Source organism: Mobula hypostoma (assembly GCF_963921235.1).
Source record: "Mobula hypostoma chromosome 22 unlocalized genomic scaffold, sMobHyp1.1 SUPER_22_unloc_1, whole genome shotgun sequence".
Classification (NCBI taxonomy): Eukaryota; Metazoa; Chordata; class Chondrichthyes; order Myliobatiformes; family Myliobatidae; genus Mobula; species Mobula hypostoma.
The window spans coordinates 357,094-378,581 of record NW_026948152.1 but is presented as its reverse complement, the minus strand read 5'-3'; the positions used below and the strand labels follow the sequence as shown (position 1 = coordinate 378,581).

The 21,488-nt window shown below is 40.9% G+C and overlaps 1 protein-coding gene across 2 annotated transcripts in view; it reads right to left on the bottom strand.

The window, feature by feature from the left end:
- Positions 1-21,488, bottom strand: part of LOC134341300 ((E3-independent) E2 ubiquitin-conjugating enzyme UBE2O) — a 138,869-nt gene that overhangs the window by 91,888 nt on the left and 25,493 nt on the right. For both annotated transcript variants that reach the window (XM_063039177.1, XM_063039178.1), the window contains exons 3-5: positions 10,737-10,847; positions 5,431-5,528; positions 2,675-2,738 (exon numbers count right to left, since the gene is read on the bottom strand). In XM_063039177.1, coding sequence (XP_062895247.1) covers positions 2,675-2,738; positions 5,431-5,528; positions 10,737-10,847 — 273 coding nt within the window. The remainder of the gene's footprint in view (positions 1-2,674; positions 2,739-5,430; positions 5,529-10,736; positions 10,848-21,488) is intronic.

Below are 21,488 nucleotides of genomic sequence, written 5' to 3'. Positions count from 1 at the left end.
TTTCAAACGTGGTCACATCTAATGCGTGGTAACGCCAAAGGCTCAGACAGAGATGGGTGACTGCCAGGACAGCAGGCAGGTATTTAAAGACTTTTCTGTATTTGTTCCCCCCTCAAATGAGAATACCCTTTGGATATTGTTTGGATGGGTAGGAAGGGACAAGTGGGGGTAAATGACAGTAGCAGTCACGTTAGTGGCAGCACAAATGGCTCTGCTGTATAGCAAGGTAGGTCAAGGACTAGGCAAAAAACAGTGACAGGGGACTCCATTCAGGGTTACAGGTAGACATTTCTGTGACCACAAGCAAGACTCCACAAAGTGTTAAATCTCCCCTGGTGCTAGGATCAAGGATGTCTCCTAAGCAGGCACTGGACATTCTGAGGTGGTGACCAGCCAGAGGAAAGATGCAAAAACCACACAGAGGTCGTAGTGGGTTTGAGTTAGGAGGGTTACAACTTCCAAACTTTAAGAATTATTATAAAGCAAATCAACTTAGATTTATTGCATCTTTTTTCGATGATCGAAAACCAGCATGGATTAAAATAGAATTAGACAAGATAGGAGAAAATAGACCTGAAGATTTTATATATAAATGGGAATCTAAATGGATACGGGAAAAGAAAGAATCTCCTATATTAACACATTTGATTGATCTATGGAATAAGATAAATGTTGATAATGAAATACAAAAATCTTTATTAGCAAGGAGACCTTTGTTCCAAAACAGACTTATTCCTTTTACAATGGACAATCAACTTTTATATAATTGGTACCAAAAAGGGATTAAATTTATAGGAGGTTGTTATGAACGAGGTATATTGATGTCATTTGAACAATTAAAGGATAAATATAAAATATCAAATAATACTTTCTTTTGTTACCTTCAATTAAGGGCTTACTTAAAAGGTAAGCTGGGTCAAACAATGTTTTTGCCAAAACCTAATGAAATTGAAACTTTAATTCAAAAAGGGAAAATTAAAAAATTTATTTCTTGTATGTATAATTTGATTCAAGAACAGACAATTAAACAAGGAATCCATAAGTCAAAACAAAAATGGGAAACAGATCTGAATATTAATATTGATGAAACAAATTTGTCAAGACTTTGTCTTGACAGTATGACAAATACAATAAATGTTCGACTTAGATTAGTACAATATAATTTTTTACACCAATTATATATTACACCACAAAAAATAAATAGATTAAATTCAAATCTATCCGATAAATACTTTCGGTGTAATCAAGAAATTGGTACTTTTTTACATTCTACTTGGCCTTGTTTTAAAATTCAACCCTTTTGGTTAAATTTAAGAGTCTTATTGGAACAAATTACTGGAACTCAACTTCCACATAACCCTGTATTATTTCTATTAGGTGATATTGAAGGGATAAAGCCAAAACTTAAATTGAATAAATATCAGAAAGAATTTATAAAAATTGCATTGGCAGTAGCTAAGAAGACTATAGCAGTTACTTGGAAATCTGATTCGTGTTTAAGTATGAATCGTTGAAATAATGAAATGGCTAGTTCTGTTCCACTCGAAAAAATTACTTATAATTTAAGAGATAAATATGTAACATTTCTGAATATTTGGTGCCCTTATTTACAAAAGATAGGATGGCATATTTAAGTGCTCCGATAAAGATCTTGGTCCCTTGGGGAAAGTAACGAATAAGTATACCAAAATTATTTTGAACTCCATGGAGCATGTGGAAACCTTCCAACACCCAGGCAGCTCTTCTTTTTTTTTCTTCTTCTTTTTTAGGTAGGACTATATATGTGGTGGGGGAGGGTTAAGGGGAGGGGGGAGGGTAGACACCATCTTTTCATGTATTCATTTTGAAAATTCAATAAAAATTATATTTTTTAAAAAAAAGAGGTCGTAGTGGGTGAATTTAATTTCCCAATATTGACAGACTCAGTGTCAGGGGTTAGATGGAGCAACATTTCTCAGGTGCAACCAAAGGGCTTTCTTGTCAGTATATAGATTACCTAACCAGGAAAGAGGTCATATTGGTCCTTTGCATTGGAAAATGAGCCCAGCAGGTGACCACTGATTCAGTGGGAGAGCCTTTTAACAGTTAACAATAGAAGACTGAACTTTGGGGAAAGTACTAAATTGGAGAAAAGCTAATTACAATAGTATTTGTCAGGAGCTGGGGAGAATAGTTTGGGAACAGTTGTCAGAACTCAATTTCTCTAATAACATTTCAAGGCCAACATGGATCAACATGTTCCAGTGAGAAAGGAGGATAGTGAGGTTTAGGAATCTTGGATGATGAGAGGTTACAAAAGGATGACTCAAGGTTTAGGAAGCTGATATTAGCTGGAAAGGAGTCCAGGAGAGTTAAAAGGTACCATGAAATGTCATTGGAGTGTAAAGACCAAAGAGGAAACTGATACCTAGAGCTGAAGGAAAGGGCAAAATACTAGACTTTGCAGTGTACACAGGTGCGCAGTTTAAATCGGCATCATGGGTGGATTGGCTTGCTCTTGTGGTGTACTGTTCTACAATATACTCTATAAACACAATCACACTGACGATAAAACACTCAAAAAGGCCATTTAGACCATGTCAACATTCACTTAGCTCGAGGACGAAACTCAGTAAAGTAGACAAACATATTCGGGTGAAGGAACAACGATTAATACTTCCATCCACAAACTCACCGAGTCACTGACATGGGGACAGAGATCAACCAGCTTACTCCCATCACTGGTAGTCATTGAGCACCTGCAACAGGAACAGATCATTTAGCAGAACAGATTCATTCAGCCATATGCACATTAGATAATTTCATTATCAAGCAAATGCAGGGGATACTAAGAAAACACAAGAAACACGTGGTTCAATGGGAAAGAATTTTTGCACAAGCCAAAGGTCATAGGTTCGAAGTCCACTTTAACTTTAGAAATTCAAACCTGTTCTCTATATTGATTTGCAGGGTAGCTCTGAGGTGAAATTGTACACTCAGAGTTAGACCTTCCCATTGTCTGCCTTTTCTGGTACACACAAAAATCCTGTCAAAATCAAAAGGGAGATTTTTCCAGTGTTCTGAAAACATGATGCATTTGACCTGGTTACTTATCTCACTGCTCTTTCTGGGATGGCTTACTATGTTAGACCAGCAGAAATTAAAAATGTATTTAATGTCTTGCAATGGGAACTTCAAAATAGTTATAGAAATAGTAGAGTTATATCATAAATAAATTGCTTAAGCATTATTTGTTACTTATAATTCATTACAGATCTATGTAAAAATACATGAATTACACATTATGACACCACGTGATACTTGCGCACCTCAGTTAAAGTAAACACGAAGTTAAGACTCACATTTCAGACTCCCATGTCCTCCATTGAATTAGTTTAATGTTTTGAAGAAATAAAACATAAGTATAGAATATTTATCCCCTTTCACCATTTAACCTGTCCGTTCACCTTGTCCCCTTTTATCAGTAGCTCAAGTACTTCCTTTCAAGTACAGCAGCAATTTAATTATGCTTCCCATTGTTTCAACAATGGAGAAGAAATGCAGACTGGGTTAACACTGAGGAATTTCGCAATTCAATGCATCAGGTAAAGAGCCCAGTTGCTTGTACCTTTAATTCCCCATTTGAGTCCCATTTGGACCACTACCTTTTAGCCTCTTGCACTCCTCTAACAAAGTCAATACAAGCTCAAAACTTATCTTCAAACTTTGAATGCCATAACAGTTGAATGAACATTAAATTTAGAAGAATGCGGGGATCTCACTGAAACCTACCAAATGTTGAAAGGACCAGATAGCGTGGATGCGGAGAGGATGTTTCCTGTGCGGGGGGTGGCATTCAGAGCGAGAGGGCGGAGCCTCAGAATTGAGGGCTGACCCTTTAGAACAGAAGTAAGGAGGAAATTTTTTAAGCCAGAGTAGTAAATCTGTGGAATGCTCTGCCACAGACTGCAGTGGAGGCAAAGTCCGTGCATATATTTAAGGAAGTTGATCGTTTCCTGATCAGTCAGGGCATCAAAGGATATGGCGAGAAGGCAGGTGTATGGGATTGAGTGGGATCCGGGATCAACCATGATGGAATAGCAGAACAGACTCATGGGCTGAATGGACTAATTTGCTACGTCATATGGTCTTATAACCTAAATTCAACAACTTTAGGTGACCAGTTTTTCTAATTTCCACCAGAAAAGGCCATTTCTGATGAAAGGTAATAACTTAAAAGTTTCAATGACACTGTAACCTGTTCAGTGCTTCCAACGTTTGTATAATGTTGACCTTCAACAATTCATGAATAAACTCTTCTCTGGCTTATAACCAATGTTTCGATGACAGATTTTGCCAATTTCAATAGAGATGATGCCTGGGCATGTGGTATTTATACCCCCAAAGTCTGTCCCTCCTGATTGGTTAGACCTCATCCAACCAGGTTTCCGGTCTCCCACCTTATTTACAATTGGATTCTAGTTCTTACTTACAGCAAGGCCTTTGTCTTTGTTAAAATTCTTTTCCTCTAGTTTTATTTCAATGGCTTTCTTTACCAGGTGGTCGCAAAAGCTATTGGTGTGGCACAGCAGTTTTGTGCTGCCAGAATCAATCCCATGGCCACTGGGAATGCAATGTTCTGCTACTACCAATTTCTCCAGGTAACCCAAAAGGGTACACCACCTGTGCTCCTTGATGCAGATTTCTACTGTGCACCTAGTCTGGCCCATATAACACTGCTCCGCATTCACAGGGAATCCTGTAAAAGCCAACCAGCCTGAGTCCCAGGTCATCTTTGACCTGCATAAGCTGTGATTTGAGTTTCCTTCCAGGTTTGCAGATGCCATTAATCCAGAGTTTCTTCAGGATCCTGGCGATCCTCCCAGAAACCGTGAGAATATAGGGAAGACAAAGTAACCAATTAGGAAGGCCAGAATATGGGGGTATAAATACCACCAGAATAGACATGCCCAAGCATTATCCCTGATGAAGCTGCCAGCTTGTTATTGAAAACTTGGTTATAAATGACACCCATGCCCGGCTGGAAGCCTGAGAAGTGTTTATTCATCATACACACCAGGAAAGCACTAGATCTTTTTGTCAATGATTCCTGTATAAGCACACCCAGTTTCATATGAATACCAACTTTCAGTTGGGCTTTTGTCTTCTCCTCCCCCCCCCACACCCTTATTCCCCACAGTACATAGGTTACATTCCATCTGCCATACCTTTGCCCATGTAATAAAAATCCCTGCCAAAGTACCTCTGCAATTTATAAGTCCAAAATACCACTTTGCTTTGACTCAGCAGACAAAATTATACTTGATTTCTCTTATGATTGAGGTACCAGAGCTTAGAACTGACCGATATTTGTTACTTAAGCAGGGCCAAAATACAATGCAGATCTTGTATAGTCCCATTTGAAATACACATTTAAGATTGAAACAATACCTGGCTCCATTTGATAGCTTTAAGATCAGCTGGGCAACCATATTGTCAACCTTCCCTAGCCAACAATCAAAGGCAATATAGTCTCCATAGACAAAAGGCTAAAAAAAAAATTAAAATATGACAGTTACTTTTAAATAATTGCTATGCTCTGGCATTAATGCCCAAGTATAAATAAAGCAATAGCTAAGCACCCATTTACCAGAAATAATTTACAGAGTCTTTATCATACAGAAGTACGTGTCTAGAAACAGCTAGCTCTGCAGCATAGCTTTTGCAGACTCACTGAAGGGACTGGAATTTGCTTCTACTGGTGAATGAGCACTGATCTTGGGATTGGGTCTTTCTGCTCAACATCATGTCATACTGTGGTCAGAGTGAAGCAGCAAACCTACAGCAAGCTGTAAACTCCACTTGATCATATAGCAAATTTTAGTTCTCCAAAATTCTGAAAGCAGAAAGCGGCAAATTCCAGAAAATCTGAAGAGACATTTACACTAACATGGAAATTAAGAGCAAAGAAAGGAGGTTAGGCATGTTCAATCAAATGAGAAATGGGAAAAATTTCAAAAGATGACAGGCACTTCAATCATATTGTTCAGATATGATATTCCTTCAGCAAATCCAAGATGATTGCCCTGATTAATCTGCCTTTCTCCATGGAAATTGAAAAAGAATAAATGCTGTCTCAGAATGGATTCCAACAATCTGCCCAAATGGCTATATCTATGCTTAAATTCTAATTCCCTGTAAAACTGCAATAAATCAATTTACAGTGCCTATAAAAAGTATTTACTCCCCTTGGAAGTTTTCATGTTTTATTGTTTCACAACATTGATTAACAGTGATTTAACTTGGCTTTTTTGACACCAAAAAAGACTTTCCAGTCAAAGTGAAAACAGATCTCTACAAAGTGATCTAAATCAATTACAAAAACAAAATAATTGATTGCATAAGTATTCACCCCCCCCCTTTTTTTAAATGACACAAAAATTATCACTGGCACAGCCGAATGGTTTTAGAAGTCACATAATTAGTTAAATGAATATCTGTTTTTGAAGATCTGTGTACAGTCAAAGTGTTTCAATTGATTGTAGTAAAAGTACATCTGTATCTGGAAGGTCCAAATGTTGGTGAGTCAGGATCCTGGCAAAAACTACACCCTGAAGACAAAAGAACACTTCAAACAACTATGAAAAGGTTATTGAAAAGCACAAGATATGAAATTAATGCAAAAAAATTTCCAAGTCACTGAATATCCTTTGGAGTACAGTTACGTCAATCATCAAGAAATGGAAAGAATATAGCACAGCTGCCTAGAGCTGGCCGTCCTCAAAAACTGAGTGACCTTGCAAGAAGGGGAATACGGAGGGAGGTCACCCAGAGATCTATGACAACTCTGGAGGAGTTACAAGCTTCAGTGGCTGAGATGGGAGAGACTACGCAAACAGCGACTGCTGCCCAAGTGCTTCACCAATCACATCTTCATGGGACAGTGCAAAGAGAAAGCCACTGTTTAAAAAACTTACATCTCAGCTAGAGTTTGCCAGAAGGCATGTGGGAGATTCTGAAGTCAGTTGGAAGAAGGTTCTGTAGTCTGATGAAACCAAAATTGAGTTTTTTGGCCAGAATTAACACTATGTTTGGCATAAATACACCATTCCTACCACGAATCATGGTAGTGGCTATATCATGCTGTGGGGATGCTTCACTGCAGCAGGCCCTGGAAGGCTTGTGAAGGTAGAGGGTAATATGAAAGCAGCAAAATACAGCAATTATCTGCCTGTAAGTTTGATGTCAGTAGCGGGTAAATTAATGGAAAGTATTCTTAGAGACGGTATATATAATTATCTGGATAGACAGGGTCTGATTAGGAACAGTCAACATAGATTTGTACGTAGAAGGTCATGGTTGACACATCTTATTGAATTTTTTGAAGAGGTTGCCCACCACTGACATCAAACTTACAGGCCGATAATTGCTAGGTTTACTCTTAGAACCCTCTTTAAACAATGGAACAACATGAGCAATACGCCAATCCTCCGGCACCATCTCCGTTTCGAATGACTTTTGAAACATTTCTGTCAGAGCCCCTGCTATTTCCACACTAACTTCCCTCAAGGTCCCAGGGAATATCCTGTCAGGACCCAGAGACTTATCTACTTTTATATTCCTTAAAAGCGCCAGTACTTCCTCTTCTTTAATCGTCATAGCTTCTATAACTACCCTACTTGTTTCCCTTACCTTACACAATTCAATATCCTTCTCCTTAGTGAATACTGAAGAAAAGAAATCATTCAAAATCTCCCCCACCTCTTTTGGTTCCGCAAATAGCCGTCACTCTGATTCTCTAAGGGACCAATTTTATCCCTCACTATCCTTTTGCTATCAATATAACTAGAAACCCTTTGGATTTATTTTCACCTTACTTGCCAAAGCTACCTCATATCTTCTTTTAGCTTTTCTAATTTCTTTCTTAAGGCTCTTTTTACATTCTTTATATTCCTCGAGCACCTCATTTACTCCAAGCTGCCTATATTTATTGTAGATCTCTCTCTTTTTCTGAACCAAGTTTCCAATATCCCTTGAAAACCATGGCTCTCTCAAACTTTTAACCTTTCTTTTCAATCTAACAGGAACATAAAGATTTTGTATCCTCAAAATTTCACCTTTAAATTACCTCCATTTCTTTATTACATCCTTCCCATAAAACAAATTGTCCCAATCCACTCCTTCTAAGTCCTTTCGCATCTCCTCAAAGTTAGCCTTTCTCCAATCAAAAATCTTAACCCTGGGGCCAGACCTATCCTTCTCCATAATTATTTTGAAACTAATGGCATTGTGATCACTGGACCCGAAGTGCTCCCCAACACATACCTCCGTCACCTTACCTATCTCATTCCCTAACAGGAGATCCAACACTGCCCCTTCTCTAGTTAGTACCTCTATGTATTGCTGCAAAAAAACTATCCTGCACATATTTTACAAACTCCAAACCATCCAACCCTTTTACAGAATGGGCTTCCCAGTCTATGTGTGGAAAATTAAAATCTCCCACAATCACAACCTTGTGCTTACTACAAATATCTGCTATCTCCTTACAAGTTTGCTCCTCCAATTCTCGCTCCCCATTAGATGGTCTATAATATACCCTAATAAGCGTTACTACACCTTTCCCATTCCTCAATTCCACCCAAATAGCCTCCCTAAATGAGCCCTCTAATCTATCCTGCCAAAGCACCGCTGTAATATTTTCTCTGACAAGCAATGCAACACCACCCCCTCTTGCCCCTCCTATTCTATCACACCTGAAGCACCAAAATCCAGGAATATTTAGTTGCCAATCACACCCCTCCTGCAACCATGTTTCACTAATAGCTACATCATCATATTTCCAGGTATCAATCCATGCTCTAAGCTCATCCACCTTTCTTACAATGCTCCTAGCATTAAAATAGATGCATTTAAGAAACTCTCCACCTCTTACTCCCTGTTTATCCCTAATGGTGCAAACAACTATTATCTATTCCTTCCTTCTCCCCTACATCTTCGGTTTAAGAGCTCCCCTTCTGTCACCTGCCTATCTTCCCTCACACACTGTCTACTAGCTTTCTCTATTTGTGAACTAACCTCCTCTCTCCTAGTCTCTTCAATTTGATTCCCACCCCTCAACCATTCTAGTTTAAAGTCTCCCCAGTAGCTTTCGCAAATCTCCCCGCCAGGGTATTGGTCCCCCTAGTATTCAAGTGCAACCTGTCCTTTTTGTACAGGTCACACCTGCCCCAAAACAGGTCCCAATGATCCAGAAACTTGAATCCCTGCCCCCTGCTCCAATCCCTCAGCCACGCATTTATCCTCCACCTCATTCTATTCCTACTCTCACTGTTGCGTGGCACAGGCAGTAATCCCAAGATTACTACCTTTGCGGTCCCTCTTCTCAACTCCCTTCCTAACTCCCTGTATCCTCCTTTCAGGACCTCTTCCCTTTTCCTACCTATGTTATTAGTACCTATATGTTCCACGACCTCTGGCTCCTCACCCTCCCACTTCAGGAGATCTTGGATGTGATCAGAAACATCCCGGACCCTGGCACCAGGGAGGCAAACTACCATCCGGGTCTCCTGACTGCATCCACAGAATCGCCTATCTGACCCCTTACTATCGAGTCCCCTATTACTACTGCCCTCCTCTTCCTTTCCCTACACTTCTGAGCTACAGGGCCGGACTCTGTGCCAGAGGTACGGCCACTGTTGCTTCCCTCAGGTAGGCTGTCCTCCCCCACCAACAGTACTCAAACAGGAGTACTTATTGTCAAGGGGTACAGCCACTGGGGTACTCAAGTATCTGACTCTTCCCCTTCCCCCTCCTAACTGTGACCCACTTGTCTGCCTCCCGTGGCCCCAGTGTGACCACCCGCCTAGAACTCCTATCAACTCCTCACTGTCCCTGACCAGACAAAGGTCATCGAGCTGCAGCTCCAGTTCCCTAACATGGTCCCTTAGGAGCTGCAGCTCAGCGCACCTGGCGCAGATGTGGACGTCCGGGAGGCTAGGAGATTCAAGGACCTCCCACATCCAACACCAAGAACAGCAAGCTGCTTTCACACTCATACTTCCCCCTTTCCTCAAATAGCAGGAAAAACTGAAAACCAAACCTACTTTGCCTCGTCCATTTCCGCCCCCGTTGAGCCAAAGCCCTTAAGCCTTCACTCTGCTCCCAGCTCACTCTGCTGCCCGCTGTATAAGGCTGTGTTCCTTTTAAATCTTCAGCGCTTCACTGCCCGACGTCACACGCCTGCACAGTTCTGAACTCCGATGCGAAAAAAATCAAAATGGCTCCCGCCACACTCCCGCTCCGATTCTCAGACTTCCTTCTCCAAATATAGACTTGAAAGGGGCGAATATTTATGCAATCAATTATATTGTGTTTTATATTTGTAATTAATTTAGATCACTGTGTAGCGATCCGTTTTCACTTTGACACAAAATATTTTTCCGTCGTTCAGTCCAAAAAAGTCAAATTAAATCCACTGTGAATTGATGTCATAAAACAAAACATGAAAACTTCCAGGGTGGGGGGGGGGTGAATACTTTGAGGTTCTGTATTATTCTACATTGACAAATGCATTTTTGCACACACTTATTTATAGTGAAAGGCTGTTCTACATATCAGAGAAATCCAGAAAAGGAGCTTCTAAAAAGCAGTGGGAAGAAAAATCCATTCAAAAAGTATCATGTGGTATGATGAATTACTGTATTATGTACTGTATAAAATACATTAGCGGGGTAACAGTAATTTCAAACACATACCCAAATATGCTGCAAGTCCCTGCTGTTGACAGGGTGAAGAATATAATTTGTACCCAGAATCTTCAAGGTGCACTCCATATTCACATCAATCACTGTTCCACACTGATTATCCTACAACAAAGCACATAGATTGAAATCCAATAATCACATTTTTGTTAATACAAAAAGATAAACCCAGCAGTTACAGACAGCTTAAGCTCAAATGAAACAGATTCAGTCAGCAATAAACAAGGACAAAAGTAAGGGTCATTTGAATCAGCATACATTAAATGTCAGCGGAGGTTAATGGCAAATTATATCTAATCTAACTGAATACCTTAGACAAAATATCACCACATGATTTGTGTTGCTCATGGTGAATATCAGTGCATTAGGGATGCAGAACCAAAAAGGGTAACGAATACAGTACTCAAAAAGTGTTATATCTCAATGCACGGAGTATAAGAAATAAGGAGGATGATCTTGTATTATTACAGGTTGTCAGGTATGATGTTGTGGCCATCACTGGATCGTGGCTTAAGGATGGCTGTAGTTGGGAGCTGAATGCCAAGGTTACACGTTGTATCGGAGGGATAGGAAGGTAGGCAGAGGGAGTGGCATGACTCTACTGGTAAAGAACAGCATCAAATCAGTAGAAAGATGTGACAGAGGATCACAAAAGGTTGTATCCTTGTAGGTTGAGTTCAGAAACTGCAAAGGTAAAAGGACCGAATGGCATTTATATACAGGCATCCCAACAGGCTGGGATGTGGACCACAGATCACAATGGGAAATAGAAAAGGAGTGTTAAAAAATCAATGTTATAATAGTCATGGGAGATTTCAACATGTGGGTCGATTGGGAAAATCAGGTTGGTAATGGATCTCAAGAGAGTGAGTTCGTTGAATGTCCACAAGATGGCTTTTTAAGAGCAGTTTACCATTGAGCCTACTAGGGGATCGGATATAATGGATTGGGCGTTACGTAATGCACCGGAGGTGATTAGGGAGCTTAAGGTAAAAGAACCCTAAGGGAACAGTAATCACAGTATCACTGAGTTTAACTTGAAATTTGATATGGAGAACATAAAGTCTGACGTAGAAATATCTCAGTGGAGTAAAGGAAATTACTGGTATGAGGGAGTTGGCCAAAGTAAATTGGAAGGAGATGCTGGCAGAGATGACAGCAGAGCAGCAATGGCTCCTGTTTCTGGGAAAAATTGAGGAAGGTGAAGGATAGATGGCAAAGTAGTACAACCACGGCTGACAAGGGAAGTTAAAGCTAATGTTAAAGCAAAAGAGAGGGTGAAAAACAAAGCAAAAATTAGCAGAAAGATAGAGGACTGAGAAGCTTTTAAAAACGTACAGAGAGCAACTAAAAGAATCATTAGAAGGGAAAAGATGAAATATGAAAACAAGCTAGCAAACAACATCAAAGTAGATAATGAAAGCTTTTTCAAGTATGTAAAAAAATAAAAGAGATGAGAGTGGATAAAGGACCACTAAAAAAATGAGGCTGGAAAAATAATAACAGGGGACAAGGAAATAGCAGATGTACTTTGAATCAGTCTTCACTGTGGAAGACACTAACAGCTAGATGTTGAAGGGTGTGAGGGAAGAGAAGTGAATGCAGTTACTATTACAAGGGAGAAGGTGCTCTAAAAGACCTAATGTTGTGAAAGTCACCCAGACCAGATGAACTGCACACTACGGTTCTGAAAGAGATGGCTGTAGAGATTGTGGAGGCATTAGTAATGCTCTTTCAAAAAGAATCATTGGATTCCAGCATGGTGCCAGAGGACTCGAAAAATGCCATTGTCACTCCACTCTTTAAGAAAGGAGGAAGGCAGCAGAAAGGAAGTTATTGACCAGTTAGCCTGACTTCAGTGGTTCGGAAGATGTTGCAGTCAATTGTCAAGGATGAGGTTATGGAGTACTTGGTGACACAGGACAAGACAAAGTGGCATGGTTTCTGAGGGAAAATCTTGCTAAACGAACCTGTTGGAATTCTTTGAGGAGATTACACGTAGAATAGATAAAGGGGATGAGGTGGACTTTCTGAAAGCCTTTGTCAAGGTGCCACACATGAGGCTGCTTACCAAGTTAAGAACCCATTGTATTACAGGAAAGTTACTGGCATGGTTACAGCACTGGCTGATTGGTAGGAGGCAGCAAGTAGGAATAAAAGGATCCTTTTCTGGTTGACTGCCAGTGACTAGTGTGTTCCGCAGGGGTCGGTGTTGGGACCACCTCTTTTTATGCTGTATACAAATCATTTAGAGCAGGGTTTCTCAACCAGGGTTCACAGAATCCTAGGGTTCCACAAGAGGTCGCTCATGATTCCATGAGAGCTCGGATTTTTAAAAATAAACATTATTCTTTTGAAGCAACAGACATCAAAGTTGCTGGTGAATGCAGCAGGCCAGGCAGAAGGGGTACAGTCGACGTTTCGGGCCGAGACCCTTCGTCAGGACTAACTGAAGGAAGAGTGAGTAAGGGATTTGAAAGTTGGAGGGGGAGGGGTAGATCCAAAATGATAGGAGAAGACAGGAGGGGGAGGGATGGAGCCAAGAGCTGGACAGGTGATAGGCAAAAGGGATACGAGAGGATCATGGGACAGGAGGTCCGGGAAGAAAGACAAGGGGGGGGGGACCCAGAGGATGGGCAAGAGGTATATTCAGAGGGACAGAGGGAGAAAAAGGAGAGTGAGAGAAAGAATGTGTGTATAAAAATAAGTAACAGATGGGGTACGAGGGGGAGGTGGGGCATTAGCGGAAGTTAGATAAGTCGATGTTCATGCCATCAGGTTGGAGGCTACCCAGACGGAATATAAGGTGTTGTTCCTCCAGCCTGAGTGTGGCTTCATCTTTACAGTAGAGAAGGTCGTGGATAGACATGTCAGAATGGGAATGGGACGTAGAATTAAAATGCGTGGCCACTGGGAGATCCTGCTTTCTCTGGCGGACAGAGCATAGGTGTTCAGCAAAGCAGTCTCCCAGTCTGCATCGGGCCTCGCCAATATATAAAAGGCCACATCAGGAGCACCGGACGCAGTATATCACCCCAGCTGACTCACAGGTGACGTGTTGCCTCACCTGGAAGGACTGTTTGGGGCCCTGAATGGTGGTAAGGGAGGAAGTGTAAGGGCATGTGTAGCACTTGTTCCGCTTACACAGATAAGTGCCAGGAGGGAGATCAGTGGGGAGGGATGGGGGGGGACAAATGGACAAGGGAGTCACGTAGGGAGCGATCCCTGTGGAATGCAGGGGGGGGGGGGAGGGAAAGATGTGATTAGTGGTGGGATCCCGCTGGAGGTGGCGGAAGTTACGGAGAATAATATGTTGGACCCGGAGGCTGGTGGGGTGGTAGGTGAGGACCAGGGGAACCCTATTCCTAGTGGGGTGGCGGGAGGATGGAGTGAGAGCAGACGTACACGCAATGCTAGCACTCACAGTAGTGGACAGTGACCAAGCAGACCCATTAGTAATCTCTGTCAGCCCAGTATGGCAGTGTGCAATAGGACTGTGCTTATTTGGCTGAGTCCATTCTCAGTTTTTAAACACAACATAGGGCAAGCTGTTGATAATTGATTAGTACTGTAGTGCATGGAGGGGAAGTCAGTGGGCTGATGGAGCAATAAAAGCATTTTCCAAGCCTTGAATGGACTCACCCATTTTTATATTTTATTAACCCTTGTGTCTTACAGACGTGTCTGATGATCCATGTGGCAATTTTTGAATTACAATCTTCTGAGTAATTTTACTGCACTAGTGCTAGAACAGACACACAAAAAAGTCTGTTTTTACAATGAATGCTACTTATTAATGGGTTTTATATGGAATGGTGATCCAAGTTGTCCCACTTCATTGTGCCTAGATTGTGGCAAACTATTTACAAATGCAGCAATGGTTCCAGCAAAATTGAAAAGACAACTACAAATCACAGCCATATGACTCTTAAAAGTGCTGATTATTTTAAACAGCTATAGGAAACACAAAACAGTGAAGTTTTTGTTAATACAGTCACAGTCAGTAAAAGCACCCAGGAAGCAAGTTATTTGGTAGCAGAATTTATTACCCAGAAACAGAAAAGTCACACAGTTGGTGAGAACCCAATAATGCCAGCATGTAAAATTATAGTGCGTAAAATGCTAGGACAAGATGCAGGATGAGAAACTGAGAAGGTTTCACACACGATGATGATGGCTGGTTCTTCACTTGCGAAGATCAGGAGTGAAGAAGAGTCCTCAGGAGCGATGGCATGATCGTTGGTGACTGTAGAGGGCAATTCTGGATCTGCAGACGCTGGAGCAGTAGGGACATAGGAACAGCAGGGATGCGGGCACATAGGTAGTAGGATGCTTCCTGCATCTCCTCTTCTGGATTCCTCAAAATTCTTGGCTGCGTTGTGGATCAATGGTCTCTGTGACAAGTCTGCTGCTACCACTTGTTGACCTCAATATTTGCTTGAGAGAACTACTGCTTAAGTTGGTCTTTGTACCTCTTGCATGGGGCACCACGATCTCTCTTGTCCTGAGAGAGTTCTCTGTAGAGTACTGCATTCGGTAACCTGGAGTTGTCTATATGAGACACATGGCCTGGCCAGCAGAGCTGCCTGAGCAGTAAAGAGGCTTCAATGCTTGGAAGTTGAGCTGTTTTCTAGGACCTTTTTGTTGGAGACACGATCCAGCCAGCTGATTGAAGCGCTCGGGCAACCGGATTTGCTTACAGTACAAGACCCAGGCTTCGGAGCCATATAGCAGTGTTGTGACGACAGCAGCCCTGTACACCTGGATTTTTGTGGAATTTGCTGATGATACAAAGATAGGAGGAGGAACGGGTAGTGATGAGGAAAAAGAGAGCCTGCAGTGAGACTTAGATAGTTTAGGGGAAAGGGCAAAGTGGCAAATGAAATACAAGGTTGGAAAGTGTATGGTCATTCACAAGTCACCGTATGGGGAACGTCTGGCAGCTCTTGGGCTGTATTCCCTGGAGTTCAGGAGAATGGGGGGGGGGGGGCAGAGAATCTCAGAAACATTCCAAATGTTAAAAGGCCTGAACAGATTAGACATGCCAAAGTTATTTCCCATGGTAGGGAAGTCTAGGACAAGAGGGCACAACTTCAGGATCGAAGGACGTCCATTTAGAACAAAGATGCAGATAAATTACTTTAGTCAGAGGGTGGTAATTCTGTGGAATCTGTTGCCACGAGCGGCTGTGGAGGCCAAGTTACTGGGTGCATTTAAAGCAGAGATAAATAGGTTCTTGATTAGCCAGGGCATTAAAGGGTACAGGGAGAAGATAGGGGAGTGGGGATGACTGGAAGAATTGGATCAGTCCATGATTAAATGGCGGAACAGACTCAATGGGCTGAATGGTCTACTTCTGCTCCTATATTCTTATAGTGGTTCTTCCACATACGTTTCTGGAGGCGCCCAAAGGCACTGCTAGCTCTGGTGAGTCAATTGTCAACATCCTTAACTACCGTAGTGTTGTTGGAAATGACATTAATGATGCTACCCAGGTGGGTGAACTGCTCAACCATGGTGAGAGGTGAAGCCATAAGCAGGCTTCTGATGGAGGACCATTGTTTCTTCAGACTGACCAGTAACCCAAAAGCCCTTGCAGCCTTGGCGGACTGAGACTGTAGCGCATCCTCTGTGTGTGCGAGAAGAGCACGGTTGTCCGCCCATGGTAGCTCAAGAATGGGCTCTTGCATGGTTTTTGTTCGGGTGAGAGGGCGGCCACGCTCATACAGTACAAGTCAACACATTGATGACATGTTACAGGATGCTGAAGAGGCTTTGCGAGATAAACTAAAAAAACAACAGCTTCTCTTCCAGGTTAATGAGTCAACAGATTTCACCAATAAATGTCATGCTGTAGTGTTTGTAAGATGCTTAAATGGTGAAATTCAAGAAAACTTTTTCTGCTGCAACGAGCTGCCTGAAACAAGCAAAGGCCAAGATATAGTTAATGTTTGGAAACAAAAGGTCTGTCTTGGAAGAATTGTTGTCATCTGTACCGATGGTGCCCTAGCAATGGTTGGCTCCATGAGAGGTTTTGTTTTTCTTGTAGAAAATCCTGATGTCACAACACACCGCTTTCTTCAGAGGTGCTGAGATCAAAAACTCTTGGAGATGAAATGAAAAATTTTCTGCATGATGCTACAAAAAATGGTTAATTTTATTAAACAAAGACCAGTTCACTCCAGAATGTTTAAAAATCTAATGTAACGTACCCTGTAACTGGGTTGCCAAACCAGCAGAAATGGATCACTCAGTTGGAGTCTGGATTACTAGAACTACGAAAGTTTTATTAAAGAAACAAGCAACACAGTACTCTAATCAAAAGGATAATAAATGCAACAGTTCAGCAATGATAAACATACATGTACACAGAATTAAGATAACAGGATCAATCAAGCTCTATCGTTGTCTAGGAGTAAATGACCAGTTTCAAAGTGACGCAAAGTTCAGTTCATTTTAGTTCAGTTCGCAGTAATCGCTGCCGTGGGAGATGGACAGTGTAGGGGAAGGAGAGAGAGAGCAAAACGAATGAATATTCAAAACAGCTTCCACACACAGACCTTCGCAGTCAGCTTTCGGACGAGTCCTTTGTGATGTCATCTGAGGTCACCGACCGTGACCCCTCCGTTTCCAGATACGACCATTTCTCTGCGGTGAACCTGGCACCCAGGCAAGGGTGGACACACACCAGGTTCCCGCCGATTGTGCCTTTCCACCGACTTGTGAGAGACGCACCGCTTCCAGGGTCTCGTTACCTCGGGTGTCGTGTGTGCCCTGCCTTAGCGAACCTGTCCCTTTTTATCCCCCTGCTGAGGTATCGCCTGTCCATCACTTCAAACAGTTCAGGGTTCAAAGGGGGAGCCGATCTTGACAGCTCTCCTTCCTTCATTAACATCTCCAAATGCTGCTCCATTGTTTTCCTTATCTCTCTCTCTCCTGAAGACAGGTGGCAGACCAACTGCTGATTCCACTGGTGCCAGCACAGGACAGCTACATCTTAATCTATGTGTATTCTCGTCACACTAAAAACTTGGACAAAGAGCACAATCTTCTGCTACACATAGAAATTCGGTGGCTTAGCAGAAGAGTTCTCAACAGGGTACTTCAAGAAAATAGTAGGCCAGATTTTGCTCAGCGCTTTGAAGATGAAGAATGACTGCAGAAACTAGCCTACTCAGCAGATATTTTTCATCATATCAACCAGCTGAACAAGTCTCTGCAAGGCCTTAGAGAAAATGTTTTGACTTCAAGTGGCAAAACTCTTGGATTTAAAAGGAAACTGAATCTTTGGGAAAATCATGTAGCAAAAGGAAATCTTGAATTGTTTCCACTGCTGCTTGGGCTGAAGAGTGAGGAAGGATCAGAAAATTTCGAGTCTTATTGAAAACCATCTGGAAGAACTGCAGAATAAAATTGGGAGTATTTTCCTATTTGGCCCCCCGACTCCAAAGTGATTACCAACAGCCTTGGTAACCTGTCCACCCTCGTCAAGCCCCATGTGATATTTGATTCCACCTTTAAGTTTGACAAACAAGTTAATGCAGTAGTAAAAGCCAGTTTTTTCCAGCTTCGTGCTATTGCCAAAATCAAGTCATTTCTCTCTTTCAAAGATCTCGAGAAAGTCATCCATGCCCGTATATCCTCCCACTTGGACTACTCCAACTCCCTGTATACTGGGATTAGTCAGTCGTCCCTGTCCCGCCTGCAACTGGTCCAGAACACCGCAGCCAGGCTCCTGACAGGTGCCCGGAAGAGGGACCATATTACTTCTATCCTGGCCTCTCCACTGGCTACCAATACGGTTTAGAATTTATTTTTAAGGTTCTCCTGTTTGTTTATAAAGCCCTAAATGGGCTGGCTCCTCCTATATCGCAGACCTTCTAACCCCTTATTCTACCTCCAGGTCCCTCAGGTGCTGACTTGAGGCTCCTGGCTGTCCTGCGATCTAAATTTAAGTTCAGGGGTGACTGCGCCTTTGGTGTTGTAGCCTCTAGACTGTGGAACAACATTCTCCTCCCCATCAGATCCACCCCCTTCCATTGAGACTTTTAAGTCCAGGCTCAAAACTTACCTTTATTCACTAGCGTTTGAATCTTCCTGATGTGGCTGATTTTTGGCTTGTGCCTTGGCTCATGTGTTGTTTATTTTGTGCCTATAAGCTGTGTGCCTTGTTGTTTATATCTGTGTTTCTTGTATTTGTGATTTTAGCTACCTGTTATGGTTTGTACAGCACTTTAGTCAACATGGGTTGTTTTTAAATGTGCTTTATAAATAAATTTGACTTGACTTTCAACACAAGTGTAAGACTGTGTGAGGGACCCTCTCTCTAAATCTTCTGCTCAGCTTGAGAACTTGACTTTTGAGAGAAGAGGAAGAACTTTGTGAGATGCACTGATGCACACTCAAGATGGACATTCTGAATATCTGTGAAAGAAGAGTATCCTGCCATACTTAGGAAAGCAATGTGGCTTTCAACTTTTCAGGTGCGAGCAAGCATTTTTTTTTAAACAAGCATCAAGAGCAAGGATGGAGATCGTCTCATCTCAGTTGAAGGTGAAATCCCTGTGTCCTCATCTCAAGTTCGACCCAGAATTGAGTATTTGTGCAGCAAAACACAAGCACAGGTTTCACATGCTAGGCCTATATTTGAGCCTGATCATGTCACTTAGTAAGAAAATGTTTTTTCAAAGCCTCTGAAACAGATGAGCTCAGGGCATGTATCAACACCTGGAATTATGATATTGTAGTCATTAGTAAGGCTTGACTGCAGGAGGGGCAGGTCAATATTCCAAGGTTTCGTGTTTTTTTAAAGACACAGAAGAGTGGCAGGAATTAAAGGAGAGTGGAGACGTTACTAGTCAGGGAAAATGTCACAGCGTTGCTCAGTCAGGACAGACTGAAGAAATCAACTAATCAGGTGTTATGGGTGCAACTGAGAAATAAGAACGGTATGACCATGTTAATGAGGCTATATTATAGGCCATCGAACAGTCTGAGGTACTTAGTGGAACAAAACTGCAGGGAGATTACAGACTGTTGCAAGAAACAAGGTTGTTATAGTCAGTGATTTTAACTTTCCACACATTGATTTTGGACTCCCATAATATAAAAGGACTAGATGGTATAGTGGTTGTTAAATGTGTTTCTTTTTTTTTAAATCTTTTTATTGAATAAGTATACAAAAAGGTAAGCCATATAAACATTAATACAATGTTAAAATATAATAAAATTACAGAAGGTATCAATACCAAAAAAGAATACTACAATGTAATTTAAACATAAGAAACCAAGATAACATAATAGTATACCAAATTTTATATATATATCAATAGAAGAAAAGAAAAAAAAACCCAAAAAAAAACCCACTGTGCAACTAACTAAAAGCAAAGCAAAGCAATGGGCTAACTTGAAACCAAACAGAGTTAAACTTAAAATCACGTCCTCAATCCCGACCTCCATTAAAAAGTGAAAAAAAAAACAAGAAGGGTATATATTACATTAAATGAAAATATCGAATAAAAGATCCCCAAGTCTGTTCAAATTTAAATGAAGAATCATAAAGGTTACTTCTAATTTTCTCCAGATTCAAACATAATATCGTCTGAGAGAACCAAAAAAAGGTAGTTGGAGCATTAAGCTCTTTCCAATGTTGTAAAATACATCTTTTCGCCATTAAAGTAAGAAATGCAATCATTCTACGGGCTGAAGGGGAAAGATTACTAGAAATTTTAGGTAGTCCAAAGATAGCAGTAATAGGGTGAGGAGAGATATCTATATTTAATACCTTAATATTAATTGCCCAATAATAGAATCTAAAGTTAGGTAATGCTAAACCTCCATCTCTCTTAGCTTTCTGTAAATGTATTTTACCCAGTCTCGGATTTTTATTCTGCCAAATAAATGAAGAAATTTTAGAGTCAACTTTATCAAAGAAAGATTTTGGAACAAAAATTGGTAATGCCTGAAACACATATAAAAATTTTGGCAAAAAAAACATCTTAACTGCATTAATACGACCAATCAAAGTTAAATATAAAGGAAACCATTTAGATGAAAGTTGAGTGATATGGTCTATTAATGGTAAAAAGTTAATCTTAAATAAATCTTTATATTTACAAGTAATTTTAATCCCAAGATAAGAAAAATAGTTATCAATCAATTTAAATGGAAATTTATAATATAAGGGAAGATGTTTATTAATCGGAAAGAGTTCACTCTTACTAAGATTTAATTTATAACCTGAAAAAAAACCAAATTGTGCTAATAACTCTAAAACAGCAGGAATGGATTTCTCAGGATTAGAAATATATAAAAGTAAATCATCAGCATAGAGTGATAATTTATTGGACTTTAATCCCCGAGTTATCCCAGTAATATTTGAAGATTCTCGAATGGCAATTGCAAGAGGTTCTAATGCAATATCAAATAATAGGGGACTAAGAGGACAGCCTTGTCGAGTACCTCGAAAAAGAGGAAAAAAAGGTGAATTTAAAGAGTTAGTACGGACCGAGGCTACAGGGGAATGATATAACAGTTTAATCCAGGATATAAATTTCAAGCTAAAATTAAACATTTCAAGTACCTTAAATAAATAAGGCCATTCTACTCTATCAAAAGCTTTCTCGGTTGTTAAATGTGTTCAGGAAATTTTCCTTCATCAGTACATAGAAGTCTCAATGACAGTGGGCGATACTTGATCTATTAGGGAATGAGTCAGGTCAAGTGACAGAAGTTTGTGTACGGGAA